The following is an 11,042-nucleotide window of genomic DNA, read 5'->3' as shown; positions in this document are numbered from 1 at the left end:
CCTACTTCGTGAACGGGCTCTATAGCTATCTTTCTCTGCTTTCGTAACATTAGTAAGTCATTCTTACATGCAACATACTGTCAGATAGCTAACGTGTTAGACAGAAAAGAGAGCAATCGACTCTCTACAACATGCATGCACGACAGCTTAAAAGCTTCTCTGTTATCTAAACAGCTTTACCGCAACCGTTACGTAAGGAGAAAACGTAATATAAATAGTGATCTGTATGCTGATCGTTTCCCTTTACTAAACATAGATACCAGCTGTGCATTGGATATTGTCGGAATGGGTAAATCAAATTACTGCATTCCAGGAAACATGGAAGCTAGCCAGCTTCACCTTTCACACAGAATAGTGTCTGGAACAGAACCATGTTAAGGCGCGTTATTCGACCTACGCGGAGTGCAGCTTCATCACTTTTCAATGTCCATTCCGCTTACATAGCATAGCTATGATAAATTAATTCTAGCTTTACTAATTAGACAGCAATTGCTCAGTATATAAACGTTGTTGGTCGAAGACTGTGCGACAGTATACATCAGTGATCTGTAAGTAGTAGCGCTGGGCACTTCAGACCAAGATGGAGAAAGCAAGCAATCTGAGTCCTGTCTACTTGATAAAATTTAGATTCGGCTTAGTGGTTTTGTTAGGTTGTTATTGCTTTGAAAGAACAAATGGAGTGAGAGAGTGTAAGGTAAGCAAGCAGTGTTTGTATAAACACATGCCTACGCACGCACACGCACACACGCCCACGCACGCACACACACACACACACACACACACACACACACACACACACACAAACGTTCTCTATTGTTTAATGTAAAAATGAGTGTTAATATTATATCAAAATATTAATTATTACGTAATTGAACAGAACACAAGAAAGCAAGTCTGTGAAACACGTTACAAAGCTCTGATGGCAGTCTCAGCGTCAGGTATTTCTAAAGCTCTCACCGTCACACGCCACCGACACTCGCTGGTCTTGAGAAATGCAGAGAAACATCCCATTTCACTGCAATCTCTATTTGCTGATGTTGAAACTTTCAATTCTAAGAGCAAACACCGGAAAACACTAGGCGGACAATACTTATCTCTCGGAAACGACACAAATCTAAAAATTACGGTAAACAGTTATAACCAATCTTATTGATATCAACGTAATATAACATTTAATGCTTTTGCTTGCAGAAAAAGTTGAACTTATCGACGAAATTTTATTATACTCAAAGCAACGATTCATCTCCGGCTATCGAAGTGTTCTTCCTCTGTACTGTCATAGACGGACGCAGTTATTTGGTCTCGCCTTCTGGACCTGCCAGGAAGTTGGACGGTACAAACAAGTGTAGAGACGTAGCGGACTTGCAGACTAAACAAGATCTAGACTTACAGATGTACAAATTTGTGGCTGTCTATGCTACTCGTACTAATGCTCTTCGAAAGTTTCTCAGTGATGAGATGAAAACGTATTGCAATATACATGATTGAACTGTACTGGTTAGTTGCGATTGCGTACTAGCTAGCTAGAGTACTCTACTATATCTGTTTAGAGTGGCAAGTTCGATTTGCAGTCCCGGAAATTCTAAAACTTCCGGAACTGTTGGAACTCGCGTCTGATTTAGTTTCTGAAACTGTATGTTCGCGAACTGACTCAGATGCTAGCCTCGACCTCCCAGACCCGTGTAGCGCCGATTCAGAATCGGATGGTACCGCCTCTTCTCAATATATTGCGGTTGGTCCTAGGACCAGCATTAGTGTTCAGTTTCATAAATGCATATCTTTCCAATTACGGCCGTAATACAAGAACGACGAAGACATGTCCCACTAGAACATCGTGTCGCATCTCGCTGCACGGGTACCCTTGTGTTTACAGTAGCTCCGGTTTTATCATTTGTGTGTTAGTAGGGAACGCAAACTGGACGTTAGGAAACACTTTCTTTTACTAGTGGTGCCGCGGACGCGATCGGCATGTGTCTGATCGCCGTGAATCCGCTGCGAGCAGCTGATAGTCGCCCGTGAAGCCGCGAATTCGCGATGAAAATTCGCGATGCGCGCATCCGCTATGACTCGATCGTCCGGATTCGATGTGACCTGCCGCGAAATCGCGACAAAACTTCGCCGTAAATTCTCTGCAAGACTTTGTTTAGTAGACGTGATCATGAAGTCGTTGAGTATGCAGCTGGCTGGCATGTAAGCATCGTTTCGAACAAACGGCTTTACTAGGTGTCGTTACTGCCGTTGAGAGGCGCAGAATACAAACCACGACGTGTAGGGACGTGAGTTTGCGTGAAGAGCGCACTACAAGTCGTCGTTTGTGTACAGTGTAGTCTTTGGTAGACAGCAGCTATGCATGAGATGTCTCCAGCTGTAATTGAGAAGGTATGCATTATGACACTGAACACTAATGCTGGTTCTAGAACCAACCGCAATATATTGAGAAGAGGCAGTACCATCCCAGACCCGTGGAGGACGATTTTGAATCGGCGCTACACGGGTCTGGGAGGCAGAGGTTACTCCGATGCAGTTCCGTCTAGAGAGCCAGAACTATATTGTACTGTACTACTGACGAAACTGACCACGCCTCTTTTCTGCAAAAGTAACGAAGAGTGTGATGGCTCACTATTTTGCAGACAGAATACTGATAGCTTCGTGCACTCTAGCTCTCCGTTTGCAATCATGACAAGGTCAACAAGAAGCGGTGCTATCTGAAGTCGCGATAAATCGCTAAGTAGCTAATGAAGCCGTACTAGACATTACTTTGGCTTCTCCTTCTGCTTCATCTGAAGACGGAACAGTAAAGCATTAGCCGTTGAATCTCGTATAGACGATATTTAGGGGCAGAGATTAAAGAGAATACGCAATCTCGAGGGTAACACGCACCTTTCGCTGATCTGGCTGTACACAAAGTCCACATTTCCGGGTCTGCTTCTGAACCGTAGATTATCTTGCTGTTGACTAGGTTTTGTAAGTAAGTTTACTACTTACCATTTCGTGCATCTTGTGAGAGACTTTGCCTGCGTAGAGCCACGTGGGAAGCCATTTCTTGCGTACGGCTTCGCGAGGGTAAGAGACTGCTGGTCAAGCTGAAGTCGCCTGATTCACAATCTGAACAGATATACGTGGAGTGGAAAGACAGACTACTCGTTGCCTAGCGATGGATTAGTTTTATGGATTAGTTTTGGCGAGTGAAATCATGCCACCTGGGAACTCATTTGGGGTAACCAGACATGTCGGACGTTCCGCGTTGTTTCTGCTTCTGTAAAGATGTGATTGGTCAATTCGAAGTTGTTACTGTGATAACTTGCACTCGATAGGTACAGTACACGTACTGTATAGCTACAGTTTGTTTACAATTAGCTCTGCAGTCTACAAGTCCCAGCAACAGTTATGTCTAAAGTAACACAACATAGACGCACTATTCCATAGCTGTAATGTCTAAATCAGAAAGCAGAGGCCGTTCTACCTCATCCGTAGTTGATCAAGACATGTGTATAGTAGTGATCTCAAAAGTGAAGATGGTAAAATTGATTGTCAAAAATGTCACCGAGACAGAAGCCGATGGTTTACGTCGGATAATTGCACAGCAAACAAATGAAATAATTAAACTTCAAAGCAAGATTAGAGTTCTAGCTCGAGCAAGACGTTGCATCTGCAAAGTCTGAGCTGCAAGGGAAGGCATACTCGCTCAACACACTGCCAAATGATACTATCAAGTTTTACATGTTTTGTGTCGAGAAATGTGGTTGATCGGTGTGAAGTTGGATTGAACCAGCAGCCAAGACTATTACTCTGTATAGCAAACAAAAAATCAGGCCAAGGTACATCAAGTGATCTAGCTAAAGTCCGTTCAAAGAATGGAGAGCTCGTGGGAAGTGTGGTTACCAGATAAGACATATAGGGCGGAAACAACAATATTGCTATCATTCTGTATTGTAATACTAACAACCGATAAATGAGCAATTAGAGCAATGGTTGCTACCCAGCCCTCACTGCCTATTATCTATCTACTTTAGTACGTCAGGGTCCATCCTGTGCAACAGTTTTCTGCCATTCGAACAGAGAAGGCGTTGGAAATGTGACGGCGGCGAAATGGAAGAGGTGTGTCGACCAAGTCATCCAGAAAGTGGAAAACTATTACAGAACGTCGGACGGCGTGGTAGAACAAGCGGTAGAAAGATTAGTAAGTGCAGAGGACTCTTCAGACAGTGAAGAGATCCTCCTAGGAAACGACGAGAATGGCAACAATGATTAATACAAATAGTCTCGTGGGTGCCAGTTACTGGCGGTATTCTTTGTCGGTAGCGCGTGGGAAGAGTTACTTTCCGGAAGCTTGCTGTATCTACTAACCCAGGATCAATAGAGTTAATTTGTCAAGAGATCTGAATCCGCCCATAGCTAGTCACGTGCTCTCGAATGATATGTTTATCAACGGCGTAGGGGGCGTACTTGCCGAGATACGGGAATTTTTCCACAGGCTCTCCATACTTTGAACATTCTTTAGTAAGCTCATGAGCTCACCGACTTCCATGAAGGGTTGGATTAGACGAATTTTTGCTAATTCTAGTTCGACAAGATACACAGCTCCACAGTTCAAGAATGCTAGATGGGGAAAACAAGTAGTCCTATTCAGCCACACGGTGTGTCATGTTCGGTTACCCCGAATGGGTTCTCCCACCGCAAAATCTTCACCTGACCAAACTTCCATCGCTAGGCAATGAGAAGTCTGTCTTTCCACTCCACGTGCATCTGTTCAGAGTGTGAATCAGGCGACTTCAGCTTGAACAGCAGTCTATAGCTATCCCTCGGGAAGCCGTACTCAAGAAATGGCTTCCTACGCGTCTGTAGCTACGCAGGCAGAGTCTCTCACAAGATACATGAAATGGTAAGTAGTGAACTTACTTACAAAGCCTAGTCAATGGCAAGATGATCTACGGTTCAGAAGCAGACCCGGAAACGTGGACTTTGTGTACAGTGAGATCGGCGAAAGGTGCGTGTTACCCTCGAGATTGCGCATGGTCTTTAAGCTCCGCGCCACAAAATCGTCTATTGCGCCTGCCCGAAACTTTAACTTGTTTTGTAAAATCACGTGTACAGTAAATTCAACATTCGACACAACAGGCATGAATCTAAATCAACAAACAAACTTTCAACAACAGCAGTATATATACGTCATTAGTTAATATTAATTACACCTTCATAAAAATGTCATATCATAATTATTGATGACCTAGAGTAACCAACTCTAATCACTTTGATCAGTTGCAACTGTTGAGAGATCGGCGAAGAACTGGTAAAAGTAGTGTATGTCGTGGAAGTCGTGCTCGCCCTTCACGTGACGTATGACTTGCCCGCGAATTAGCGCGCGTCCGTACTCCACCGCCTCGCCGCTGTCGTGCACGATGTTCGCGTCCATTAGCCAAGCGACCATCTGGCAGCCGGAAAAAACGTCTTTGTATGTACGCAAACGATACCTAAAAATATAAAATAAATAATTTTTATTATTAAATAATTTATGCTTGTTATAGATATATCCGGGATTTTATATCCGGGATATCACAAGTATTCACAGCATGCGCCATATCAATTAATTGTCCGGATGTCACACGAAAGTGCCATATTGCAACACCGTCTCACTTCACTAAATATAAATTTATCCGGGATGTTAAGCGTCGATATCCGGGATGTCATGAGTATTCAAGCCGCCATATTCCCATTAATGAAATAATTAAACTAATTATCCAAAATGCCAAGCGCATGCGCAATATTGCTACAAATTATGTACATTAGTTAATGTATAAAAATTTATCCAAGATGCTGTTTTGTGCGCATGCATCATGTTGTTATCAATGAGTAACTAATTGACATCAATTTGTCTTACTTTCTGTCCGTCACGATTTCTCGTTTACAGTTAGCCAAGTGAGATTCCTTAAACGCGGCACAAATGGTTCGCGTCTCGTTGTCTAGTTTGTCTTGCGGCGGCACGTAGATTGTCTCCACATTGTAGAAGTAACGCCTCCAACTGCGCAAGAAAAATCATCAATTCATACTTATTTATCATTAAAATAGAAACACACACACACACACACACACACACACACACACACACACACACACACACACACACACACACACACACACACACACACACACACACACACATTACCGTCGTTGCAAGGCAACAAAGATTGGAAATTTGTCGAATCCGAAAAGAGCGAATATTACAATGCCCTGTTGGAGATAAGAATATGTTAATTATTTGATGATTGGAAGCGGTTTTTGGATCATGCCTGGCCGTAGTTGAGGGCTCCGTCTAGAAACCCCAGCTCGTAGAATACGGCTGAGTCTGTTTGATCTAGTAGGTGCCATATGAGGAGAAATATGCCCTAAGACAATAATTTGATTAAAGGTGTGTGTGTGCGCGTGCGTGCGTACGCATGCAAGTAATTCTGAAGATGTGAGTCTGTCCGTCTTCTGTCTGTCTGTCTGCCTGTCTGTCTGTCTGTCTGTCAATGGTAGTATAATTTCAAACATCGAAACTATTACAGGCTAGAGGAGCTAGTACAGCCACGTCTAAAGTAAAATATTTGAAAGTTTTGTTCTCTGCATAAACTACACTTGAAAAAACATATATGATATATGGACCGTATTGGTCCACGTTTCTTCTCTATTATTACAGATAACACTTCTTATTTGCCACTTCTCAGCACCCCCTCTACCTTGCGATAGATAACTTTCGCATTGCATTTTTGCAACTGAACTGAAATGCGTTGTCTCCACTGCAGCAAGAACTCCGCCCTGTTCAGTCTTCCCAAGTCGTCTGTAGATCTGAGGGACAATTGTTGTAGATAACATTCTGATTCCTTGCCCCATCTTCCAAAATGCTCCAGGACTAAAGGGACAATGGTGAACGATTCTCCCCCAGGAAGGAGTTGTTTGTAATATTTGGTCAGCTTCTTCTCTTCTCTCTTTAGTGCTGCAGCTCCATCTGTGTGTGCTGCACTGCTGACGATTTCAGAGCTCCATGGGTGCGCCAGTGAGATGTCCAGGTCCACATTAGACCCAGAGCCACAGTCAAAAACAGAGATATCCGGGCGGTCATTTGAGTTTGAGTACCTGTTTCTAGGTTCCCGTCGGTGGTGTATATGGAGATCTCTCAAACAATCTGCCCACACTGCAGCTATGGACTCGTGGGACCAGACAGGCCCACCACCCATTTACATGTCAAGAAATGATAGCCAGATCCATCAAGGGAGACACCGCAATCACATCTTTGGATATATCCTTTGAAGGGCATAGACAATCCCAACCTCATGCAGGCCGCCAAGCGAAAATCGCGGGATTCTAGTGCGAGCTTCTGCGAAGTCTGTCTGTCTGTCTGTCTGTCTGTCTGTCTGTCTGTATGTATGTATGTATGTATGTCTGTCTGTCTGTATGATGTCTGCATGTATGTGCGTGCGTGCGACTGTGAGAGTCTGCAAGTACGTTTAAGACAACGTAATAAATGCAGCAGCCAACTATATAAATACGCAAGCACCACCAGACCCAGGACCACCAATAGAGACGCAAACAAACAAACACATTGAATTACATCAAACTGTCAAGAATTCCAGTAAACAAAGACACCATAAACTACAACCAACGACAGATAACAAAGGGCGCAACACAAAACAAAAGACGGACACACGGACGAACGGACGGACACACGAACACACACACACACACACACACACACACACACACACACACACACACACACACACACACACACACACACAGCTACAGTCCACTTACAACTAGCATCGACAGTATCGAGTAAAGAATCAACAACAGATGTCTCGTCGTCTGTTGATTAGGCACACTGTCGTCCTCATCAATGCTCGCCTCGAAAAACGCCATCGACTCTCTCTCAGCCCGGTCTTCATCCGACTGAATGTCGACAGCTGCAGGAAAACTGGGCGTCTTCAACACTTGACTTCCCTTCCTCAGCACAAGAGGTGATCGATCACGCTCAATACCCGAGGCATCTGTGGTAGCCCCCAATGCAAGTGAAGACGAAGGCAAAGTGTTAAGGTTGTCGTTAGTTAGTGGATTGATGCTTGACGCAAGAGAGACTGGTGATGAGACAGAGGTGAGTTCTATCTCTGTACTGTCACTTGGAATGTCTCGTTGGATAGACGTCTGTTGTTGCCTACTGCGTTTTCGGTAGAGGCGGCCAACTTTGACGAGGCAGCAGATGCAAACAATGACGCACAGTAAGAGCACAAGGAGGCTCAAAATTAGCTGGAAAACAACGAGAAAGTGAGTGTGTGTGTGTGTGTGTGTGTGTGTGTGTGTGTGTGTGTGTGTGTGTGTGTGTGTGTGTGTGTGTGTGTGTCTGTGTGTGTGTGTGTGTGTGTGTGTGTGTGTGTGTGTGTGTGTGTGTGTCTGTGTGTGTGTGTGTGTGTGTGTGTGTGTGTGTGTGTGTGTGTGTGTGTGTGTGTGTGTGTGTGTGTGTATTTACACCAAATAACTACACAGCCAGAGGTACCGATGCCTACATACACAACACAAACAAACAAACAAGCAAACAAACAGACAAACAGACAGACAAACAATTCCCCAAGTACACATCAAGACACCTCACAAATCCATCATATCACTCACCTGTCCATTGCCGTATATAAACCTGCCTGAGCCAGTGTGGCTGAATCTGAGTTTCTCACTTCCGTTTGCCGAGTTGTTAGAGCACGCGAAATGTTCTGACGTATCAATAGAACCGATTCCGACCAGCATAGTCGTCAGCACAACCGGAACTCTACAGGAAACAAGTCGCTAACATTACAGAACAAAATGCCGCAGCTACGCAGATATAGCAACACTATATAAAGTCAGCACATGTAGACAAGATAGTTTGCTGAGCCTGTCACCCTTGGAATAATTATGCAACCATTACCATGGGAAAAACTGTTGCCACGAAAGACACCGTTACCATGACAACAATTGTTACTATAACAACTGTGGTTTCATTGGCAACAACCATTACCATGACAATGACTACTGTCATACTAACTGTTTGCCATGGCAACAAAAGCTACCGCTTTAGCAGCTGTCACCATATCTAAAATGTTACCATGGCAACCATAACCATAACAATTGTTATCATAACAACTATAGCAACTGTTGCCATAGCAACTGTTACTATAGCAATTGCTACCATAGCAACTGTCACCATTACATCTGTTACCATGGCAACAAAACAACGTGACGACATATGCAACAACCATTAATACGTTGAATTGATTAGTAGACATGCTACGTGCAGTCTCACATGATTGATATTGCAGCGAGGACGGAAAACGCCTTTGCCCAACGCTCATGCGGAAACTGATAAACAAGAACGAGCCCAACGGACACTGCAGCCGCTGCAAAACGACCTCCAAACACTCCGACGAGCTGAAACCAAAACTGAGCGACAACACGCGAATTATCAGGGCAGTAACCTTCGGTTGAACGAAGAGTAACGATAGCAAGAGATGCAATAAACTAAACGAAGGAAAATTTTGACCATGTGATGTAATCTGCGGTTAATGTTTCAGCTTACCAAAGTTGCCATCATTATCAAGGTAAGTCTGTGAAGGAAGCGCCTATACCGTTTGGCCAAAATAAACATGAAACTCACCCACAGCTTTAAACAGGAGGAAAGCATAAATACTTTAGTAAGCAGCTGTTGTACACGCACGCACGCACACAGTGACACACAAAGTGACACACACACACACACACACACACACACACACACACACACACACACACACACACACACACACACACACACACACACACACACACACACACACACACACACACACACACACACACACACACACACACACACACACACACACACACACACACACACACACACACACACACACACACACACACACACACACACACACACACACACACACACACACACACACACACACACACACACACACACACACACACACACACACACGCTTACCAATCCTGCAATGCACAGAGCGCTAACGTACAATAGTGATGTCTCCAGTTCATCTTCCAGATCGCCTTTCTTCAGTTCATTCAGCGATAGCATGTGGGCGGAGACAAATATAATTGGAGCAGACAAAAACGTGCAGAGAACCAATGACGTTGCAACCTAAATCAAAATTTGGTCACGTGGTCACAAAACTACGAGCGCGCGCGCGCACGCACGCACGCACACACACACACACACACACACACACACACACTCAACCAATTACCAAATCGAATTCCAACGCATACTGATTGGCGAAAAAGATGAGAGCAGGTGCTGTGGGAATTGTCCCGTATACAAACGCAAATGTCGACAAATCACTACCGTCGGTCGACGAGTTGCCACTTGAAGTATCCGAATCAACCAATGCATTGACCATCTGGTTAGCAATAAGAGGCAAAACGAGTCTAGAAATATTAAAAACCAAATAAAAAAATTAAAAATAATTAATAATTAATTATTAATATTAATTATTAATATTAATTATTATTAATTATTAATATTAAGTATCAATATTAATTATTATTAATAATTATTAATTATGAAGGTATGTTGAGCCTCAAACGCTCTAGTTTTAGTCTGCATGTATGTATGCCTGGTTGCTATCAATGGACTACCAACTGCACAAACAATAAAAATTAAAATTAATAATAATTAATTAAACATATTAATTAATTATAAAAATATGTTGAGCCTCAAATGTTCCAGTTCTAGCCTGACTGTATGCACATACCTGCCTGGATATAGTCCCTACCAATAGACTACAAACTGCACAAACAATAAGCTGGCCTCATACTCCCAAATCTGCACTCACCGTGTGACTGTCTGACATTTCAGAGAAACCAACAACAGCATGCATTGCACGTGTGTGTGTTTGTGTGTGTGTGTGTGTGTGTGTGTGTGTGTGTGTGTGTGTGTGTGTGTGCGTGCGTGTGCGTGTGTGCATGTGTGTGCGTGCGCGGGTGTGTGTATACTCACAGCTTGATTATGATGAGTGCAA

The 11,042-nt window shown here is 43.6% G+C and overlaps 1 protein-coding gene across 3 annotated transcripts in view; it reads right to left on the bottom strand.

The window, feature by feature from the left end:
- Positions 1-5,037: 5,037 nt before the first annotated feature.
- LOC134187809 (lysosomal cholesterol signaling protein-like) overlaps positions 5,038-11,042 on the bottom strand; it is an 8,247-nt gene continuing 2,242 nt past the window's right edge. Inside the window, exons 2-13 of one of the 3 annotated variants that reach the window (XR_009971164.1) lie at positions 11,021-11,042; positions 10,269-10,449; positions 10,007-10,162; positions 9,581-9,664; positions 9,308-9,522; positions 8,644-8,794; positions 7,792-8,280; positions 6,288-6,383; positions 6,164-6,228; positions 5,879-6,019; positions 5,193-5,471; positions 5,038-5,126 (exon numbers count right to left, since the gene is read on the bottom strand). The exon at positions 11,021-11,042 is cut by the window's right edge and continues 381 nt beyond it. Coding sequence is in view for 2 of the 3 variants with exons in the window: in XM_062655971.1 (XP_062511955.1) it covers positions 5,243-5,471; positions 5,879-6,019; positions 6,164-6,228; positions 6,288-6,383; positions 7,792-8,280; positions 8,644-8,794; positions 9,308-9,522; positions 9,581-9,664; positions 10,007-10,162; positions 10,269-10,449; positions 11,021-11,042 (1,829 nt within the window). In the remaining variant the exon portion in view is untranslated. Of the gene's footprint in view, positions 5,472-5,878; positions 6,020-6,163; positions 6,229-6,287; positions 6,384-7,791; positions 8,281-8,643; positions 8,795-9,307; positions 9,523-9,580; positions 9,665-10,006; positions 10,163-10,268; positions 10,450-11,020 lie in introns of all 3 variants that reach the window. The other 2 variants (XM_062655971.1, XM_062655972.1) reach the window with 2 other exon arrangements.

The sequence above is a fragment of the Corticium candelabrum genome, chromosome 12 (genome assembly GCF_963422355.1).
Source record: "Corticium candelabrum chromosome 12, ooCorCand1.1, whole genome shotgun sequence".
In the NCBI taxonomy this organism is placed as follows: domain Eukaryota; kingdom Metazoa; phylum Porifera; class Homoscleromorpha; order Homosclerophorida; family Plakinidae; genus Corticium; species Corticium candelabrum.
Note: the sequence above shows the minus strand (reverse complement) of the source record. Positions and strands in the feature narration are given on the sequence as shown.